This window comes from Leptonychotes weddellii, chromosome 6 (genome assembly GCF_054177405.1).
Source record: "Leptonychotes weddellii isolate Sample4059 chromosome 6, ASM5417740v2, whole genome shotgun sequence".
NCBI classification, from domain to species: Eukaryota; Metazoa; Chordata; class Mammalia; order Carnivora; family Phocidae; genus Leptonychotes; species Leptonychotes weddellii.
In genome coordinates, this window is record NC_138374.1 from 30,956,667 (window position 1) to 30,978,684 (window position 22,018).

Sequence of the window (22,018 nt, forward strand, 5' to 3'; positions counted from 1 at the left end):
GTGGTATGGTGAGCACTGTGAATTGTGTAAGACTGTTGAATCACAGACCTGTACCTCTGAAACAAATAATTCATTATATGTTAAAAAAAAAAAAGAAGAAGATAGTAGGAAGGGAAAAATGAAGGGGGGGAAATCGGAGAGGGAGATGAACCATGACAGACTATGGACTCTGAGAAACAAACTGCGGATTCTGGGGCGGGCAGGGGGATGGGTTAGCCTGGTGATGGGTATTAAAGAGGGCACGTACTGAAGGGAGCACTGGGTGTTATACGCAAACAATGAATCATGGAACACTACATCAAAAACTAATGATGTAACGTATGGTGATTAACATAACATAATAAAATTTAAAAAAAATAAAAAAACAAGTGAGCACACAGATGGATCAGAGCTAATTCTTTCACCACCAGAAAAATAAAACAAACAAAAACTAGAAGCACATGGTTGAATGATGACAGAAACGAAATTATTTCCATCGTCCCATCTTCCCAACTTCAGTGAGATGTCCTTTTTGTTTCTATCTGTAGATTGACAATCTGAGGCCTAGGAAATACATGTATAAAGTTTTCACAAAGTAATGATGATGGAAAAATAAACATTCTGCTTTCTGATCAAACCCAATTAAAGGAAGATCTAACTTAGAATAAAGGCCATTCTTTTTTTTTTTTTTTTAAGATTTTATTTATTTGAGAGAGAGAGACAGAGAGGGGACGGGGAGCACAAGTTGGGGGAGGGGCTGAGGGAGAGAGAGAAGCAGGCTTCCGGATGAGCAGGGAGCCCCAGTCGGGGCCTGATCCCAGGACCCGGAGATCATGACCTGAGCCAAAGGCAGAAGCTTAACTGACTGAGCCACCCAGGTGCCCCATACAAAGGCCATTCCTGATGCTTATATTTCATGCTCACCTCCTATTGCTTAAATTCTTTGACTTAAGCCTTTCTTAACTTGCCCATGGTCTCTAATTCCTGATCCCTGCTACCTGACTTCTTTGGACTCTGGATCTCTTACTAGTACAACACAGACTAGTAAGATTTTATGTTAGTCTCAAAAATCAGTCACGGTCTTTTAAGTAATGATTTCTGGGTCTCTTGACGAGAAAGTAATGATGAGCCAATATGGGTTTATGAAGAATCAGAGTAGCATCATTTTCTTCTTTTAAAGGATAGACTGATTGATAAGAAAAATCCAATGGTTATTATTATCCCTATATGCCAGCAAGGCATCTGAAAAACTTGCTTATCACTTTGAGCAAAACCATATGGGTATTCAAGATACTCATAAAATTCTGAATAATGGATCTAAGTCAATACAAAGGGAAGATCCATATAATGTGGTACTCAAACTTTACTGTGGATCAAAATCACCTAGAGGGTCTGGTGCCCAGAGGTCCCAATTCAGCAGGTGGAACCCAATAATTTGCATTTCTAACAAGTTCCCAGGTCCTCATCTGGGAATCAGGTTTTGAGAACCATTGATGTACTGTATCTCATGATATAAATAAAAGGTTTTGTTCAACATTTTGTTAGTAACTTTGTTAAATATATAAAAAGCATGATTACAAATCTGCAGATGATATTAAATTTTGATATAAAGAGACCTCAATAGGTTAGTTGTGAAACAAATCTTAAAATTTAATATGGCTAACTTTAAAATCCCACAACAAAACCAACCACACAAGTATAGGATAAGAAAAACAGAGCTTAACAATCACAATCACACACACACACACCAGAGAGAGAGAGAGATACACAAGTTTTAGAAGATTATAGCTTCAATGATTCAAGAGTATACTCTGGCAACCAAAAAAGATAATAATAGTTTGGGCTTTAGTAATGAAGTACAGACTATGGAATAATACATTTGATAGTCCAACTGCAGATTATACTGGATCCCCCCATACCTCGGTATCTCTGTAGTCAACTTTGGGTATCAGACATTAAACAGAAGGTAGTCAAACCAGTTTATTCAAAGAAGAGCTTTGGATCTAAAATCATATCACATGAGAACAGTAAGAGGCACTGTTGATGTCTGGCCTTCAGAAGATTTGGAAGGATATAAGAGCAGTTTTCATATAATTGGTTTGTGGATGAGGATTTGTTTTTTCTCTGTACGAACCTAAGCAGAACTGCCATATACAGACTGCATCAGACTGTTTACTACATCTGGGTGTCCAGCTGAGGAGAGGAGAGGGGAGCAAGGGAAGGGCTGACATCTAGACCACATTTCACTTGATAAAGCCACGTGCCTTGGAGGGGGTTGAGTCCAGCTAGAAAGAAGGTAAACTTTTTCTAATTCATGTAAAACAGACAACTCTGGAGTACTTTTTCCTTTAACAGGGATACCATTTCTAATTTGCACAAAGGCAGTGTTGACTGTAGCCAAGGTAGAACTAGCTCCATTAAGATAAGTTTAGAGAAAGTGATTTCACCTCACTGGAAGAAACTAATAGAGTGATACATTACACGGAAACACAGTTTCTGAAGAGTAGTTAATCCCCCAAATTGGATGTTCAAGGACTAGCTGGACAACTATTTGGCAGGGTTATTTAGAAAGGATTTCAAGGTAGAGGAGTATGTGTATATTTATTACCAGGTAAGTGGTGAAATTTGATGATCTTTTAGCTTTTAGGATTCCACATCTGAATTACTTACCTATCTTTTCCATATCCCAGTTGATTCCTATGGTATAGAGATCCCTTCTCTTCACAAATTTATGATACATTTTAGCCTTCCTCCTACCTAGCCAAATTCCTCTTCTCCTTTCCCTGCCCCAATATGTAGAAAGCATACATCCTGCATTAATACTGAATTTAAACTTCATATTTTTTAAAACAAACTGCTTTTGGGGGCACCTGGCTTGCTCAGTTGGTAGAGCATGTAACTCTTGATCTCCAGATTGTGGGTTAGAGCCCCACATTGGGTGTAGAGATTACTTAAAAATAAAATCTTAAATTAAAAAAGAAAAAATCTTTCTTCCAGATTTAAAAAAACAAAAATACTACTTAAAGTAAGATGAAAACCTAATTCTCTTAACATATTCATTAGAGAAAAAGCTAAGTTTCATTTTTAAGTGATTTATGTATCAGCAAATTCATGATTGGGGGTAGAAAGTTCTTTTGCACCAGAAAGAGAGTGGGATAAGCATGGAAAATGTAATGTTGGTTTACATTTCTTCAATGAGTACTAAATGTATGATGCTATATTAAGTAATGATTAAGTAATACATGATAAGTATTAAGGAGCAGAGCCAACCACAGGCATAATCTTAAAGGAAGCTGAATTATCTTGTGTGGTTTGTCTTTGAATCCTGGTCTCTCCCCCTTTCCATACCTATAGTGCCTGAACCTTGGCCCCCATCAGACTGGGGTTTACCCTTCTTGTATTTAAATTTAGATTTTCTGAGTTTTGGCTCATACTTAGGACCTTTCTTGGTCTCTTCCAAGAGAATAGTGCTTAAAAAAAAAATCAGCATTTTAAAAGGAGCCTTCAGGAACTCCACCTAAAGAAGTCAACTAAAGGTAGAAACTATCCTATGGAAAGACAGAGAGGCAGGGGTGCCTGGATGGCTCAGTCGTTAAGCGTCTGCCTTCGGCTCAGGTCATGATCCCAGGTTCCTGGAATCGAGCCCCGCATCAGGCTCCCTGCTTGGCGGGGAGTCTGCTTCTGCCTCTCCCTCTGCCCCTGGCTGTGTTCCCTCTCTCGCTGTGTCTCTGTCAAATAAATAAATAAATAAATAAATAAATAAATAAATAAATAAATAAATCTATCTTAAAAAAAAAAAAGACAGAGAGGCAAAGATTTTGGGGTTTATGTATCTTTCTGTAAGTACAGTTAGACTAGCCTTTCATGGAGGTGGAAGAAAACAGAGAGAAGATCTAGATACCTAAAGTTGCCTAGCCAAACAGTAATTTCCATTTTTGAACAAAAAACATGAGAAGACACACCCAAATGCCAATAAAGGGTTCAACCACCTAATTATTTTGAATACACATTAAAGATGTAAAAATACAAAATACTTCAAGCAATATTTATGTAAGATGTTTACGTATGTAATGTCATACTGGAATGATCTTAATAAGATAACCTTTATAGAACTTTCAAAAAAATCAGTTTCAAATTATTTGTAAAATGGAATAACAATTATTTTGAGCTTAGAAACTTGTAAAAAAAAAAAAAAGTATTTTTTGATAAATATTTTAAAAATACAAAATAAATACCATTTTAAATGATAGTTGTATTTTGAGAAAGATATATAATAAAGGTTTTCTTTTCTTTTTTTTTTCCTTACCAAACTAGCCAATAAAGGTTTTCTAAGTAGAAAAAAAGAAAAAAATTTCTTTTCCTAGGAAAAGAAAATAAATCCTTTTCTTCCCTAAGGAAAAACTTTCTTTTCCTTTGTAAATAAGCATTTCTCTTTTTTTGAAGGAAATAGGTAAGTTTTAAAAAACCTTATTTTTTGTGTGCAGTAAACAACTGATCTTGATCAAACAGCTTACATAATTATTTTATTTTTTTTTTAAAGGTTTTGTTTATTTATTTGTCAGAGAGAGAGAGAGCACAAGCAGGGGGAGCGGCAGGCAGAGGGAGAAGCAGGCTCCCTGCTGAGCAAGGAGCCCGATGCGGGACTCGATCCCAGGACCCTGGGATCATGACCTGAGCCAAAGGCAGCTGCTTAACCAACTGAGCCACCCAGGCGTCCCGATAATTATTTTCTTTAATATTAATTCTGTTTTTCCTCTCAGAATGCCTTATACACAGTGGGCAGACAAATATTTGATATTTGTTGAAAAAAATCAGTCACTTTTGCTTCAGTTGCAAGCTGCTGACATTTTCAATGTCTTTCATACAGAATATATTATTGCAAAATTTGCCTCAGACAGACATTTTATAATCCTTCTTGTGCCCCACTGATTTTCAATTTATCAACAGTGGTGCCTGACTCAGTTGTCAACCAGGCATTTTCATCATTTAAACAGTATACCATTCATTTGAAGGCAATGTTTGAAAATTGCTCTGTATACTTACATTCTTTATTTAAAGAGTTATAATTTAAGGGTGATAAAACCCACATCCAGAAGTATATATTACAAAGCTAATAACCAAATAGCATATCCAGTTTGGAAGCACACTGGCTAATGTCAACATGAGATTACAGAATCTGCTCACTTCTTACCTAAAGAAAACAGTGAAAAACAATGGCAAAGGTAAAGGCTTAAGAAATTTAGGGGGAATGAGAATCAAAAATTCAGAATATAAAAGAAGCTTCATTTGGAATGCAGGGCCCTAAGATTATCCCTGCAGCAAATATCTAAAATGCTACCTATCCAGAAAGTAAGAACGACAAACTTAGAATGATTTCATTCATTGATGCCCAATGTTAGGAGTGTCCTGGCAAGAATGACCAGAAAAAGGAATAAGGAGAAAAATGAATCATCTTTTCAATTATCCCAGTCTGTATTGCCACTTCGGTGCTTCTAGAGCTCTAGGGCCCCTAAATTGAAGCTGAGATATTTTTATCTTCCTGGAAAGAAGTTGCTTCAAAGGCTGCTGAAAATTTCAGATTCAGGCCTTTTCCTTCTTTTCCTGAACCATCCTTTTATATACCATTTTTTCCATACAATTTTAATATAAATTCCTAGAAATATATGAGATTTAACCAATAAGGTACTTACATTCACACTGTATGACATCTAAGTTAAATTGCTGGACGGCTCCCATGCTTATCTGTTTTAACTCACTGTCCAACAGCATCTGCATTAAGGATGTTGACAGATGCTGGCAGGCTGACATGCAAGCAGTCTGGGCAACCTTCCCCTGTTTAAAACAAATATTAAAACCAAAATATAAATAAACAAATAAGCAAACACAGAAATACACCGCGAAGTATCAGAAAAATTATACACCTGACATTCTTTTTGTTGCCTTTTTGGGGGTACAACAGTGACTACTGGCCTATTTCTGTATTCTAAGCAGTTATGCCTTTTAACCTAAGAATTAAAATTAATATTCTTGTTTATTTGTCCTTCTCAGAACATAAATATCATTAAAGTTCTAACTGCACCCAGGAAAATTAAAAGACAAGTAAAAAACCCATGATTTATTATGTTATATCTCTTGAAATGTCTCAAGTATTTTAAAAATGCACATTAAAACATGGCATTTATGAAATAAAATAATTATACTGACAGAACATTTTATTCATGTAATGTTCTTTAAGCTCTGCTTTATATAATTAACCAAGCCAGAATAAAGGAAGTTAATAAACACTATATTTTTATTTAAACTGTACCTAAAATAAAAATATACTTTTGAGTCATAAGTTCCTCTAATCAACATCAGTTTGTAGCAGAGCTTCAATTAGCTGGGGGGACTTGCCTACCAATATGATTTCAAAATCATCTACAGATCTACATTTAGTTTTTAAATCACCTGATAATTTAGAAATACGTGGTTAAATAAATTACAAATATTTGTGGTTTTCTTTCACTACATATATTATTATAAAATATTTTCTACTATAATAAGCTCCTAAAAACTATATAAATTTTCACTGATAGCCTTAAGGCTATATTTTCTTAAAAATGATAAAAATTTTAAGTTTTCATGTTTAGCCTCTAGATTAACGTCACTTTTAGTATAAACTGTTTCTTTAAACAGATTTTGTATCCCAATTAAAAGTTTAAAATATTATAAAGACTCTTTCATGTATAGTTTTCCAGTGTAATACTGCTCCTAGTATTGCTCTCTTCAACCACAAACATGTGATTTGGTGATGGATTGACTCCTGTGATAGGATTCAAAGACCTATGAAGTCAGAAATAACGACTTTTGGAAAATGTGCCATGTTTTGCCTCATTTGCATTAATAAATATTTACTCAGTGTTATTTGATAATTATGTTTTTTACTACTTACAAAGGCCAATAAAGCTACAAAATCATGGAAAAAATCTAAACATAAATGTTTTACTAAATTGGTACAGAAATGTTTAGAGTTGATCTCTTAGAAAAAAACATAAATATGTTTTTAAGATATCTATTAGAACAACATTTGTTCATTAAACTACACATTTAAAATCAGACTAGAAACAAAGCAGCTTTTATGAATAAATCTTTAGCATTTAGATACTATGCAGTGAAAAACTGTATCTGAAATGGAATCTCAATTTCTTAATCAAAAACTTCAGAGATAAAAGCCAATGCAAACAATATATTTGACAGATACTGATGAACTGCCAAAAAAGAATGTAACAAACAATGCAAAACCCAGCATGCTTCAAGATCCCTCAAACCCAAGAGGAATTAGTCTGGGAGACATGCAGCTCCATTCCCCAAGCACCATAATATCAATATGAATGAGAGGGGGACAAAAACATAGAAAAAGGAGAAATCAATGGCATGTAATTTAGTTACAATGTTATAGGCTTGAGAATACTTAATGGAAATATAATTTTGACCTAATGGAACAACTACTGCATTTTAGCTTCATGTACTTCTCCATCCAATCAGCTCCATGTCCTACATATGTTGCCCCTATGATATACCAACTGCAAAACAGATTAATAAATTGCCCCCTAAAATTACTATTATATTCATTTTATAAGTAAACACACTGCACAATGTAAGTGGTATAATTTTAAGGTGACCTTTAAAATTCAACATGGGTTCAAATGCTACAAATGACTAAGTAACAGTAGTACTGGAGCCAAAAATGATGGTAAGAGTACAGAAATACAGGCTATTCCATAAACTTGGTGGAAATAGGTAATGAAAACACACACACACACACACATGCATGCGCGTGTGAATTTAGCTTTTTGTTTAAACAACATATGTAATAATAAAACCCTAATACCAAATTTCTTCTGATTATGCATATTAAAGACAGGCTTATTGTTCTCAAAGATATAAGATTAAAATTGTAAAATATTTCATAAATCTTCAAATGAAATAAATTCTTTCTTATAGCCCCAAATTAAAGTTAATATCAAAGGTTTGGATTCTTCAAACATTTAAAAAGTTATATTCTATAAGATAATACATTTTTAACATGTTTACTTCCTAACTATAAAATGTGCATAAATATCCTTAAATCCATCTATTACTTGTATTTAGAGAGAAAATGTTTAATGTTCCAAATATTTGCACACCCAAAAAATACCTTTGGCAATTCATTTTTGATGCCTATAGCCCTTGGTACACTTTGATATAACCAAAGACCCCTTTCTGAACATTATTATTGCTAATACTGTGGACACTCTTAATAATATTATCATTTTCTAGGACACAAATAATCTAAGTACATTTGCAATTATCTTTAGAAGCTAGCCTTTTTCATTAGAAATGCTGTTTTTTTAACAAACAAAACCGAAATAATAAATTTCAAACACGTAGAATTTTCTGCAGCACTCATCTGAAAAATTAATTGCAACTAATTGCAACTACTATTAACATTTTCTTTCTCTTTAACACAAAGTTCAATAAATAAGTAAAAACACCTGCCAAACTTTTAAAGGTAACTACTTTTTTACCCTCCTCTAACATTTTGCTGAAAAACAACTTGCAAAGAGAGAAAACCCTTAGACAAACTTCTTAGATTTCAAAGGAACTTGTAAAAGAGAATTTGCTGACATATTAGATCCTTTTTGCATTACCCAAAAGCTTTTCTTCTAGGAACAATTGTGGTAAGGAGACATTTGGCTCCTAGGAAATTCCCAAAGGGTCAACCATATGCATCCTTCCATGGCACCTTCACAGTGCTGCTTTCTAGATCCATGTCTCAAAAGCAGCTTTCATCATTTACTTGTGTGTCAGTCAATATGATTTATGGACTGCATTCAACAAAGTCAAAGCATATAGAATGAGAAATATGACTACAATCTGCTAATTTGTTTTGTATTGAGCCACTTAGGAGTCAAAGACCTGATGTCAGACTGAGACCAGCAACACAATTAACCAGTCGGTGACAGATTCATCCATCCTCCCTGCCAGGCTGTGCCAATCAAAGACAGCATGAGGCGACATTTGGTGAAATCAGTAAGAAAACTCATTCTCTAAGCAACCTATGTGAGACCTTGATTGACACTTTTTGAATTTAGTTTGTGGAACACAGCCACTCTTTAGCCAATAGTCCCTCACTGCAAGCTGTGAAATAAGGCTTTTAATGCCAATCACAGGAACAATAAACCACAAACCACCAACCCTCAGTTTAAAAGGAATCAAGAAAACACATCTGTTTGTATGTCAAGCCAAATTTCTAAAATAATTTACTATTACAGATTAGACTAAAGATACTCTCTTTCCTTTGAAACACCACAAAATGACATGGTAACAAAAATACAACAGATTTTATTAGATTATGGCTCAGAACTGTTTTGGTTTCAAAGTAATGTTTTGATAGATCTACTCTAATATAATAATAGGAGAAATGTAGAATACTTAAAAACTAATGTGACACATTAAAATTTTCATTTGAAGTTTTCATTTATCTCACCATGCTCTTATTTCAAAGATCTAATAAAAAAAAGAAAGGTTTGATTTCAACAGTAATTATTTGAAAGCATTTTTCAATGCTGCTTTCATTCTCTCTCAACTACATTTAACATAAAAATGTGCTCTTAAAATAACAACCATTCTTTCTGTATTGGTCTTCCTTCCTTAATGATCCCAGGAGAATCCATTTTACCTTATTTATATTCCCACAAAAGGCCAACTTTGCACAATAAACTATTTTTTTTATTTAAGTAAAAAGAAATATATAGACTCAGAAATATTGTGCGTTGCATTTACTGTTCTTTAAATTAATAACATATTTTGTTTTAAAAGGTTATGTAACTCTTGTCAGAAAAATCTGGAAAATTGAAATAAAATTATGGTCAATTTGAATGTTAAATCTAACACTGGCAAGAAAATTTATTAATTAATTCTGATTCTGTATGGCATTTTACAATTATTTAAGTTATTAATTTTTTAAGTTACTTAAAGCAGTAAAATATTACCATATTATTCAAACTCACTCCCTCTCAGTTTGCTGCATAAATTTCACTTGAGACTATGCAATAGTCTTTTCAGAGGAAAGGCAAAAGAAAAAGGGAAACATTGCTGAATTGGTCAGTCTCCTAAAGACCCACAATGTATATAGCCTTTTTAAAGACAGACTAAAAGAGTGAGGTCTTTCATCAAATGTGAAGTAAACACTAAAATTAGAAATAAATTCCTAATTGAAATATGAAAAAAGATTCCCATTGAAAAGTAGATATTTTAACTTAAGAAATTTATTTTTCTTCCTTCTATTTTATATAAAAACCACTAATCTAAAGTTTTACTACATAAAACTATATCCTGCTCTTATGTAAAGAATGTTATTAAATAAACCAGGAAAAAACATATCTAAAACATTAATATAAAACATGAAAATTTCCCCAAGATGACTTCACAAATGTACAGATTTTTCTATCTAGTAAAATAGGCTTCTGGCTGAATGCTGCAGTACTGACATATATAACACTGAAATGTCTCAGATTCCCAAAAATACAGAATGGATAAAGGTTTAAATATCAAGATGAATTCCTTCATTGAGTTTTAATAATAACTTTAACACTATCTTGAAGACAGATTTTTGAGATTATGCCAAAAACACTCACAGGTCTATCAAAATATACTCAACTCTAAACACCTCCAACATTCTCCAAAATACCTCTTTTACATTTATTACTATATTCCTCTCATACTCTTTCTGTCCCCACCTAAAGTAGCTTTAGCCCCAAAAGAGGTGGTTAGCACATCAATTAACCATAATCCCCACAATGAAGTATGAATTCCCATTCTTCCCTTTCAGGCTTTTCTCCTCCTAACAATTCCCAATCATAAGGATATGAGACAGTAACATAAATGCAGGCTCTTGGGGACACACACACACACACACACAGATTAAATAGAACACAATTATCTTAAAGTTGGGGGAAAAAATTTCCCCAAACTGGGAAAACTTTAGGACAGCTGTAATATATGGCAATGTCTCTTTCACTCAAAATTTCCTTATCCCAACCACTGGCTCATCAAATTTGGTGGCCTTTTTATTTTTTAAAAAAATCTTTTGAATATGGCCTTAGATGACATGTAATATCCAGACTTTTAGCTTTCTGCAAGTATCACTGCTGATGTCATAGCAGCTCCATGCTATCTTCTAACTCATTCTACTTTTAATAGGTGGAAAGAAAATACAAGGACAAGCAGAGCAATAAAAGTCTAGAAGACGTCAAGGTTTTAAAGAAATGCCTCTGCTTCCAAGCAATTGATAATATCAGAAATCAAGATAAAATGGTGAAAAAGCTGCATGCACTTTTGCCCAGACTGGCAAGAAGAGGAAGCTAGTTTAAGCTGTGTGGGAGCTGACAAGGATTATTCCTAACTCTTAAATCTACTTGATAATAGCAAGTTGGGCAGTTAGGCATATGTTTAAGTAGGGAAGCAATAAAATATTAAGGCTCTATAACTTCTTTCACTTAGCAATTATAAGAAAAGCAAGGGAAGTTAAAGATGAGCTGGAATTTTCCCTGTGGTGACTGAGTACTATGGCTAAGCCACAGAATTAAGAGCAAATCACTGGAGCATCCCAGGAACTGTTCTAAAAGCAACAGCTTGGTGACAGCAGAGTCATACCCTCATTTCAGGGCTATTTAATCATTAAAATGTACTAGAGTTTGCAGTCCCAGTACAATTTAAAATTTACAAAGAAGTTGCCAGAATTACTAATACGTTAGACAATGTAAGTAGTTCCCACATGATCACTAGTGAAATGGACAAACGTCACTCGAGCCAACTGACTCATTAATATATGTAGGTAGGTAGCTGACATATCATAAATCCAGCCATAAATATACAAGTATAATGCAGAGCAGGCCTTTGTCATTCAAGGAATTTAAATTTAGGTTTCGATGGGGTGCCTGGGTGGCTCAGTCATTAAGCATCTGCCTTTGGCTCAGGTCATGATCTCAGGGTTCTGGGATCAAGCCCCGCACTGGGCTCCCTGCTCTGTGGGAAGCCTGCTTCTTCCTCTCCCACTCCCCCTGCTTGTGTTCCCACTCTCGCTATGTCTCTCTCTGTCAAATAAATAAATAAAATCTAAAATAAATAAATAAAGTAAATTTAGGTTTTGACCTTTTAAGAATCTCAGAGTCCAGTACAAGTAGGGCTTCATTTGCTGAGGCACACACTTGAATAACATGCTCTGTGAAATCGGTATCAGCGGTATCACTCAAGAGACTAAATGTGAAGTCCCAACCTCCCTCCCAACTCAATGTGGCTTTGCTGTCTTCTGTTAGTTGACATGGATAAAATAATTCTTGTTAAGGTCTACACTACTCAGTTACATTTCATAGCATTTTCTGAAAGAAATTACATGGCATAGACGTATTCTCAAATTTGAAAGTTCTCAAAGTTTTGGGGTATACTCACCCAGAATGTCAAGGGCCTTCTGAACAAGTAATTTCATGAGGCTGCTGTAGACTGTGGGAATGGGGTTGGGGTAGATACTTTTAGATTCACTTCCAGTTGAGAAATGGGATTTTTAAAAGAATAAGGGAAATGTATCAAGTGGAGGGAGGATATATATCAAAATATATTCAAAGATGAAACCTATCTATACAAAGTGGGAGGGAGCGATCAAGGTAAGTTATCTAATTACCTAATTACCATTTTTTTTTCCTAGAGACAACCCTGCAAATGATATTCAACAGTACTCTGAGAGTGACGAGTAAGTCCTTACAGCATCTACAGTAGGCCTTTAATGGCTGCTCCCTTCTCGTTTCCAAAGAATTGACACTGGCTTTTAATCTCATAGCTACCATTTAACACACTGATTGTCATAAGTAAATGATCTAAAAGAACATCACAGCCTTCCTACAATGCCTAAAGTCTCCTGAATGAAAGAAAAGGAAGGGATTAAAATGTTGCTCATCGGGCGCCTGGGTGGCTCAGATGGTTGAGCGTCTGCCTTCAGCTCAGGTCATGATCCCGGGGTCCTGGGATCCAGTCCCGCATCGGGGTCCTGGCTCAGTGGGGAACCTGCTTCTCCCTCTGCCTCTCCCCCTGCTCATGCTCTCTCTCCCTCTTTCTCTCTCTCTGTATCTCTGTGTCTCAAATGAATAAATAAAATCTTTAGAAAATAAAATAAAATAAAATGTTGCTCATCTTCTGAATTCATTCCCTATATGTGATATTTGTCTGAACATGCTCCTTTGGTGGGATTTTCCAAGGTCCAATCTCCTTAGCTTTCATATTATAGCACCTTACGTAAGTTTTTTTTTTTTTTTTTTAAGATTTTATTTATTTATTTGACAGAGAGAGACAGCACGAGAGAGGGAACACAAGCAGGGGGAGTGGGAGAGGGAGAAGCAGGCTTCCCACAGAGCAGGGAGCCTGATGTGGGGGCTCGATCCCAGGACCCTGGGATCACGACCTGAGCTGAAGGCAGCCGCTTAACGACTGAGCCACCCAGGCGCCCCCACGTAAGTTTTTTGTAAGTATATATCAGCACCTTGGCCTGCTGAATTTTGTTATATCTGACCTGCAAACATACTGTAAATATAAATGCACCAAGGCTGTTCCACTTTTCCCATGAGCTCTATCCTCACCCTTTTCCATTCCTGTTAGGCTCCATACAGTTCTCTCCTAATCCATTAGCTTTCTACTAAATCTCTCCTGCTGTTTCCTTCTAAACTAAAAGTCTTCTATTACTACTACTTCTTCCAATTATGTTCTGAATCAAAATGCTGTTTTCCACAGCCTTTGACAGTGGGAAATATTTAAGTGTGTTATGCTACATACACATATAAGACTTACAACTTAATGCAAATAAATCTCTCACCAAGATTAGTCAGCATCAACTTAATAAATACTTAAAAGGACTAAAGTTATAAAATTCGACTGTTTATATTCAACTAAAAAGCAACATTCTTATTTTTTGCAATTAACTTACAGTAGTGAAAATCATTTAATTGTTTAATTACATTAATGAAAAGCTTAAGAAAAAATATAGGGGTGCCTGGCTGGCTCAGTTGGTGGAGCGTGTAACTCTTGATCTCAGGGTCATGAGTTCAAACCCCATGTTGGGTGTACAGCCTACTTAAAAAAATACATATTAAAAAAAAAGGCTTAAGAAAAAATATAAATTCTCTAACAGTGGGCTTTGACTGTTTCCAACTTTTTCATTTACATTCTCTCTCCAAGTTCTTTAAATCTCTCCAATGCACTAATGTACGGTCAATGGTTTGTTCTATTGATTTTTGTGTATTTGGAATTAACTTTTTATAAAGTATGGAAATGGATATAAAAAATGTCAGTAGAAATACCTCATTTATCGCCAGAGAAAGAACTATCCCATATAAGTAACTTTTTCAAAACCCTGAACATTCAAGTGCCAAAGCTTTTAAGATTTCTCATGCTAATTTATACAAAACTGATCCCCAAATCTATCCCTGCCTTCTTAAAAAGAGAACAAGAAACAATTTGAGGGGTTTTTTTGGACAGCAGGATTAGTATCCCTTCTGAACATGACTTCTGTATTTTGAACATGTATATGATTTATCTGCAGGAAACTTGTTAGCAAGCTTAAGTATATACTTAACAATTACTACAACAAATGAAGAAAAAGTTGAAGTGAAAACCCGAGGGTCTGTCTCCTCAATGGGACAAAGTACTTGGCCTTAGTGCTCGGAATTCACAGTGGTTATTTTGGTGCTATTAGGTCTTGTATTGTGTTTAAATCACTACTCAATTTACAGGCATGAAGAGAGTTGTAGTTTGAGTTAATTATGTTATTCTTTCATGGAGATGTGCAAGGAAAGAGTAAACAAATATTTCTAATCAGTATTGACACCACCTTTATTAAATAATTTTCATACAGACAATTTCCAAATTTTTGCCTGTGAATACAACTATAACTTTCTCTTCAAAATTAGAAAGTATTCTATACTTCACAAATAAATCTGATTCAAAAATTCTGATCTGTGCAGTATATTTTTTACACTATGCATACAAGAAAAAGACTTTTGCAACAATCCATTTCTTTACTATTTCTCTCATGTTAACTTAAAAAATACTTATCAAGCACTTCCTCTGTGTAAAATATTGTTTAGGTGCTACAGAAGATACAATGAGTGGATAATAGTTCCTGACATAAGGGGATTAAATTCTAATAGCAGAAAGAAGGCAAGTCTTCAAACGGCTATAGTATACGACAAAATATAAACAGTAGTAAAAGTGGGACAAAGTATCCACATATGGTTAAGTGGAATTAGCAAATGTTTCATGAAGTGGTAGCATTAAAGATGCTTCTGGAGGAGATTCAGGATTTTTACAGTTATAAATGAAGCCAAGGTAGAAAATAAAAGATCCAGGACACAGTGAATTTTCCACTTTGAATGCTCACGCTGAGTAATGGTCAGAAATGTATCTGGAAAGAGGCTGAGGTAATTTCTTTTCGTTAGCCTGTGAAATTTTTACTTTAGATGGGCAACAGATTCTGAAGCTTTTCAAAAGGGAAATATGATCAGACTGTGTCCTAGGAAGAATAATCGGGCACTGGTATGTATGATGAACTGAACTGAGGAGACACTACTCACAGAGGCTAATTAGAAAACAATTATAATAAAAAAATCTGAATTTCAACAAAAGGAATAGGAACAGAAAGGTTAGGAACATTTAAATTTCAAATGCTAGATGAGACTTCTTAAGGTAAGAACTTGTTATACTGTACATTCAGAAAATATTTATGAGTTCTTATTCTGGCCATCAAGAGCTCACAACTAGAGGCGGAATGGAGCAACAAACACAGTAAAACGCAAAATATGATGAAGCCATGAAAAAAGGTAAAAGCTAATAAGGCAATTCAGGCGAGCAACACCGGGTTTGGAGTGAAAAAGAAAAATCTGCACTAAGTCATGAATCATATGGGGTTATGCAGTGAGGTAGATTTCTACAAGTGGAGTTTGGGATAAGGTCTGTAGAGAAAAGGCACTCAGGAAAAGCATAAATAGTCTTACAAGCAAGTAACAAAATAACTAATATTTGTGAGTGTTTATTATATGCTAGACACTTTTCTAAATATTTTATGTACACTATCTCATTTAACCTTCACAAAAATCTATAGGCCATATACTCTTATTGACCTCATTTTACAGATGAGGAAATATCTGCAAATTGTGCCCTGTCATACATGAGGTGACCACAGAGAAGTTTCTCAAAGCACTACACTCACCACAGATGCACCATAATACTAACTTTCACAATCAAGTCCCAGAGATTCCTCCTGATAGCTTCACCAAAATAAGGACTATTATCTGCAAATGTAAGTTTTCACAAAACTACAATCATACGAAAACTATTGCCCAAATAATTAGGATTTACTATAAGTAACTAAGCAGAGAAAAATAAGCCTGCAGGAAGTTCACTATTATCTAATTCACATGCTAGCTTTGGCTTGTATTTACTTACCGACATGGCTGCATGATCACTGCTGTTAGTCTGAGGAGGAAATCAGCCAGGCAATCAAATAAAAAAGGAAAATGTATTCCAATAGCAGTAGAAGCAGTGTTTCAAGTAGCAAAATACACTACAAAACAGGCAAGCTGGCTCTGTGTGTTTGCTATAATTTAAGGGCATTAATTTATTACATACATGTGACCATAATTTTATTTTGGAGATTTGTATGTGAATTTTTACATCCACACCAATCAGACAAATCCTCCTCCAAACTTCTGTCTACCTAATCAAGTAGTCTTGAATACCAAGAACTTTTGCAGTTACTAAACATCTGCTGAACTGGCAAATTTAGAAAACACCAACTCTTGCACAGGGTTCTTTGCCACAGAGCAGCTGTTCTCAAATGTTAATCAAAAAAATGCAGACTTCTGGGGTGCCTGGGTGGCTCAGTCGTTAAGCGTCTGCCTTCGGCTCAGGTCATGATCCCAGGGTCCTGGGATCGAGCCCCGCATCGGGCTCCCCGCTCAGCGGGGAGCCTGCTTCTCCCTCTCCCGCTCCCCCTGCTTGTGTTCCCTCTCTCGCTGTGTCTGTCTCTGTCAAAAAAAAAAAAAAAAAAAAAAAAAAAAATGCAGACTTCTAAGCTCTGGAAATTTTAATTCAGTTAGGTCTAGAGCCAAGCACTGGAATCAAAATTGTTAACAAATATCTCTTCCCACAAATGATTTTAATACAAAAAGAAATAAAATGTCTATTTCTTTACAAATAAAAAACTGTATGATTCTGAAGATGCTTAGAAAGGATAAGCCACTAAGCTTCCACATAATCTGCTACTATAGCTTAAAAGAAAATACTCAAAGAAAGATGGCACATTAAATTATCTTGTAATTAATCATTTAAACGTATTTTCTTTCCAAAAAGTGAGGAACAAGTCAAAGCGAAAAAACAAATCACTGATCTCAATTTAAATACATATACGCTCCTGCTGAAGTTCTGTACTAAATATATAGTACTAGCTTATTCCTTTAAAATATTAGGGCTAAAATTAATTAAATCTTAATTCCTTAAAATAATAATTAATAAAATTAAATTAAAATAGCCTGAAAATACTGTTTACTTTTTAAAAATTATCTAATTTACTTTTAAAATTCTGATAATAAACCATATAATATTTAAGCACCATTTTTTTAAGAAAGATAGTTACCTGAAACATGAATTTAACCTTATTATATTATTAGATCAACAAAATTCAAAATTTATTTATTAGTGGCAGCTGAACATCTGGTATAGCCTACATTGAAGGTGCCCCTCTGTGTGGGAGGCGGTCTTCTTCACCAAACACACAATGAGTAAAAAAAAAAAAAAAAAACCCACAAGCAGGAAGAGAGGAATAGCCAGCCTGATCATCTTAATTAACCCCATTAAGCAGTAGGCTGGCAACTGTGTTAGCCAGACAATTCTCTCTTCTGGAAGACTGGACTAGACTCCAGATAATCCCTAAGTCCTTTCTAGATTTAACTTCCAATAAAAGTCAGGCAACAACATTTAACATGAACACCATGTAAGTCATAGGACTTGGTATGCTCTCATCATACCATTTTTATGACTTATAGGTAATAAATCAGATCAAGGTGATTCATTACCATTATATATTTTTAAAATTAATATCCAAATAAGGAAAACCAATTTGTAAGCATATATATACAATATATGGTTATGTTTTCACTAGATAAGCACTAAAATGCATTCAAAGCTGCCTGTGCCATTATTTTAAAACTACAATATGTATTTTTCATACAGTTCTTTCTGGTGTCACATGAAAGAGAGGGTGATTAAAACCTCTGATTGTACAGTTGACTATTAAAATTCTCCTTTATAATTTTCAGTCAGGTAAAAGGACATGTAAACCCATATACTTAACTCAGAAAAAAGTTTGAACCAAAGAATAAAGAACATAAAAGGGTAAGGCTAAAAGAGAAAATAAGGTGCCAGAACGGATAAATCTATGTTTAGGTTGGGACTTTACATCTGTATGAAATAATGATGCTTAGAAACAAAATATTATATATAAGGACCTCAGAGATGACCTAATCCAATCATTTTACTTCAAAGAGAAGGAAGCAGGTTGTTTAGAATCAAGATGGTAGACTAAGTTAATGTTTTTACTCCACATTCACCCTGAGATACAAGTGAAATAAAAAGCACAGAATTGCAAAAGTAATAAATTTTTAATAGCAGAGAAAATGATTTCTGGAAGACAGAAAGCACATGAAACAGAGAAAAGAAAGACACTGCCCATTATTTGCTAATAGGGAACTACAGTGGAGCTGAGAGCCAGCTGTGTATGAGAGGTCCAGAGATGGCAGGTGTGAGAGAGGACAGAAATGAGAAATGGGATGGAAAAATAGGAAAGGTGATTGAAGATTTCTTGAACAACTATGCCAATGATCCTTAACTATAGAGCACAGGCAATTTCCATAACGAAAGAACATTTAGGGGAGAGCTGAGGCTTCTGGTATAGGTGGAAAGAAAGAGGGAGGGAAGGAGGAAGAGAGGGAAAAAGAGCTCTGCTCATTCTGGCATGGTGTACTGATAATGGAAAGAGAGGCAAAGAAAGCTACATAATTTATGAAGCTCAGTGCAAAAGGTAAATGTGGTGCCCTTTGTTCAAAAATTATTAAGAATTGCAAGAAAACAATAGCTGAGCACCAAATCACATGCAGGAACCTTCTAAACTCAAGATCCCATGTAACTGCATAGGTCACACATACATGAAGTTGGCCCTTAAGAGAGGAGGCCATAATCTCATGGTTAGCTCCATAGCTGCTCACTCTAAGGTGAAGAATCCTAGGCAAAATCATCCCCAATTCTTAAAAAATTCCCAGTTAATTCCTACTCAGGGGAAAGGTTTACAAAAAACAGGGTATTTACACAGTAGCAAAGTAAACTCCTATCAGCTCTCCAGGCCTTCCTTGTTAAAAGAGAATGAGCAAAATAAAGAAACAAAAAACCTATTCAAGGGTAACACAGATAATTAAAGAAACTGAAAATACCCATCAAAAAAAAAAAAACAAAAAAACACCTCTAATGCTCAGGAAGATTTGAAAGATAATATATCCATTTTTTTTTAAAGAACAGTACTCTATAATGAACACTTAGAAACAGAAGTGGTTCATTAGAAGTTAAAAATTAACAAAATATTTTACAGAAGGATTGAAAAATAAAATTGGGAAAATCTCCCAAAACACAGAACAAAAAAAGATAAGAGGCAGGAAATGAAGGAGAGGATAAAAGACGTAAAGAATCAATCTGGGAACTTAAACATCTAACAAAATGAGTCCAGGAAAGAGAAGACAAGAAATGGAGGAAACAAAATTATCTAAAAAATAACAGAATTTCCCTGCACTGAATAAGGACACAAAATTTTTGAAAGGGGCCACTGAGTAAAGAGATAAGTGAATGAAATAAAAGCTCACATTTCCACACATTCCCATGACATTTCAGAATATTAAGGATTAAAGCACATATCCTAAAACCTGAATGCCAAAAGACAATGGAGAATGCCATAAAAATTATCAGGGAAAAAGCTAGTCAAACTAGAATTATATAACCAGCTAAACTATTAAACATGAGGACAGAAGACACTTTATGATATGCAAGGATTTAAATAGGAGGAAGTTATTGAGGCAGTTTAGCAAAACCAACCAGTGAAGCAATAAAAACATGCAGAATCCAGGAAACAGTTCCCCACCCAGAGATTAGAGAAGGAAAAATGCCAGGTTAACAGCTACACAGCAATTCTAGCAATTCCAGAGAGCAACTGGTACAAATTAGAGACAAAGGTCTCAGTAGTTATCAAAAGATAGTAGATGAAGAACTGATAAAGTGAAGGGTTGGGAAGCTCATTATCTTTGTCCTACAAAGAATTAAGATACTGACTAAAGTAGAAGGAACAAGAAAATAGGAATATAAATATTTTAAATAAAGAAACAATAAATAGAAGAAATAAAACATAATGTAACAATCAATGGGAGAAATAGGGGGAAAGGAGATGTTGCTATGCATGCCTATCTTTCATAGTAGGGAATCACTAGTCTCTATCTTTAAAGATAACCACCAGAAGAAATAAAAACGTACAGTGAAAAACGGCAGTCTGGGAGAGTGGGACTGGGTATGAGGAAAGACCAAGGAGAGGGGCTACTTTCCATCCCAGACTATTCTGGACTATTTCACTTATTTCTATGTACGTGTATTAATTGGAATAAAAGTAAATAAAACAACCTCTACTTCAGGCTCTATGAAATAAAACAGACATTAACAAATTAATCCAGAGGTTGAATGATTTGTCTATTTTCACAGTGCTGGTTGATTGGAAGAATCAGGCCCAGACCCCAAATCTTAAAATTTTCAATATAGTGCTGCATCTTCAGAAAAAATTTTTAAGGAGAGAATGATTTTTTTTTTTTTTAAGTAAGCTCTATGCCCAATGTGGGACTTGAACTCATGACTCCGAGATCAAGAGTCATATGCTCTACACACTGAGCCAGCCAGGTGCCCTAAGGAGAAAATGACTTTTAAAGTTAGATACTATCTGTTTCTGACCAAATCATGTATCTTCATTTATTATTAGATATATATTTGTTTCTCACTTAAAGAAAGCATGTTTCAAAATTATATATGAAAATTAAAAATGCAAATTAAAGACTTAGAAGCACCAGATACATTCAGTAGGGAAGGAGACTATGGCCCAAGGCATAAAGAATTTACAAAGGATACTAAATTAGGCCATCAGTAAAACACTTTTGGCTGGAAGCAAAAATTAAGCCAAGGGAAAACCCTTCAAGGTAAACACCTTAAAAGGAACTAGATAGGGAAGTAGATACAGAATTTAAAGATCAAATAACATTTCCCTGTTTTGAAACTAGTTCCTACTATAATTTTATTATTGAACATATACTCTGATTTATTTCCTGAGTTAATCAAAAGTGAATCATTTTTCTTTGGCAATGTGATTTTAAAATCTATACCATATTTAGTGCTATTCTAGTAAATGTTTAACAACAATTCTCTGGGAAAAAAAGCCTTCATTCATGGGCGCCTGGGTGGCTCAGTTGGTTAAGCAACTGCCTTTGGCTCAGGTCATGATCCTGGAGTCCCGGGATCGAGTCCCGCATCGGGCTCCCTACTCAGCAGGGAGTCTGCTTCTCCCTCTGACACTCCTCCCTCTCATGCTGTCTCTCATTCTCTCTCTCGCAAATAAATAAAATCTTAAAAAAAAAAAAAAGCCTTCATTCGTAAGATTTGCTGATTGCCATGGTCTATCTACTTCTACCTATGGCTACCAAGGTGATGTCACTGAATGCACAGTTGAGAAGAAATGTGCACAACAGGCTCTCATAATAATTCCCACCACTATTTTAAAGCCATTTCTCTCCATAGGAAGGCATCTCTAATCTTAGAGTAAAAGATATGGGGAGAAATGATTCTATTAATATTTTTTGATTTTTTTTTTAAAGTTTTTTTTTTTTTAAAGATTTTACTTATT

At 34.8% G+C, this 22,018-nt stretch overlaps 1 protein-coding gene across 11 annotated transcripts in view; it reads right to left on the reverse strand.

The window, feature by feature from the left end:
- EXOC6 (exocyst complex component 6) overlaps nucleotides 1–22,018 on the reverse strand; it is a 324,809-nt gene that overhangs the window by 42,918 nt on the left and 259,873 nt on the right. For all 11 annotated transcript variants that reach the window (XR_014146246.1, XM_081823819.1, XM_081823817.1 and 8 more), the window contains one exon: nucleotides 5,670–5,811. Coding sequence is in view for 10 of the 11 variants with exons in the window: in XM_081823819.1 (XP_081679945.1) it covers nucleotides 5,670–5,811 (142 nt within the window). In the remaining variant the exon portion in view is untranslated. The remainder of the gene's footprint in view (nucleotides 1–5,669; nucleotides 5,812–22,018) is intronic.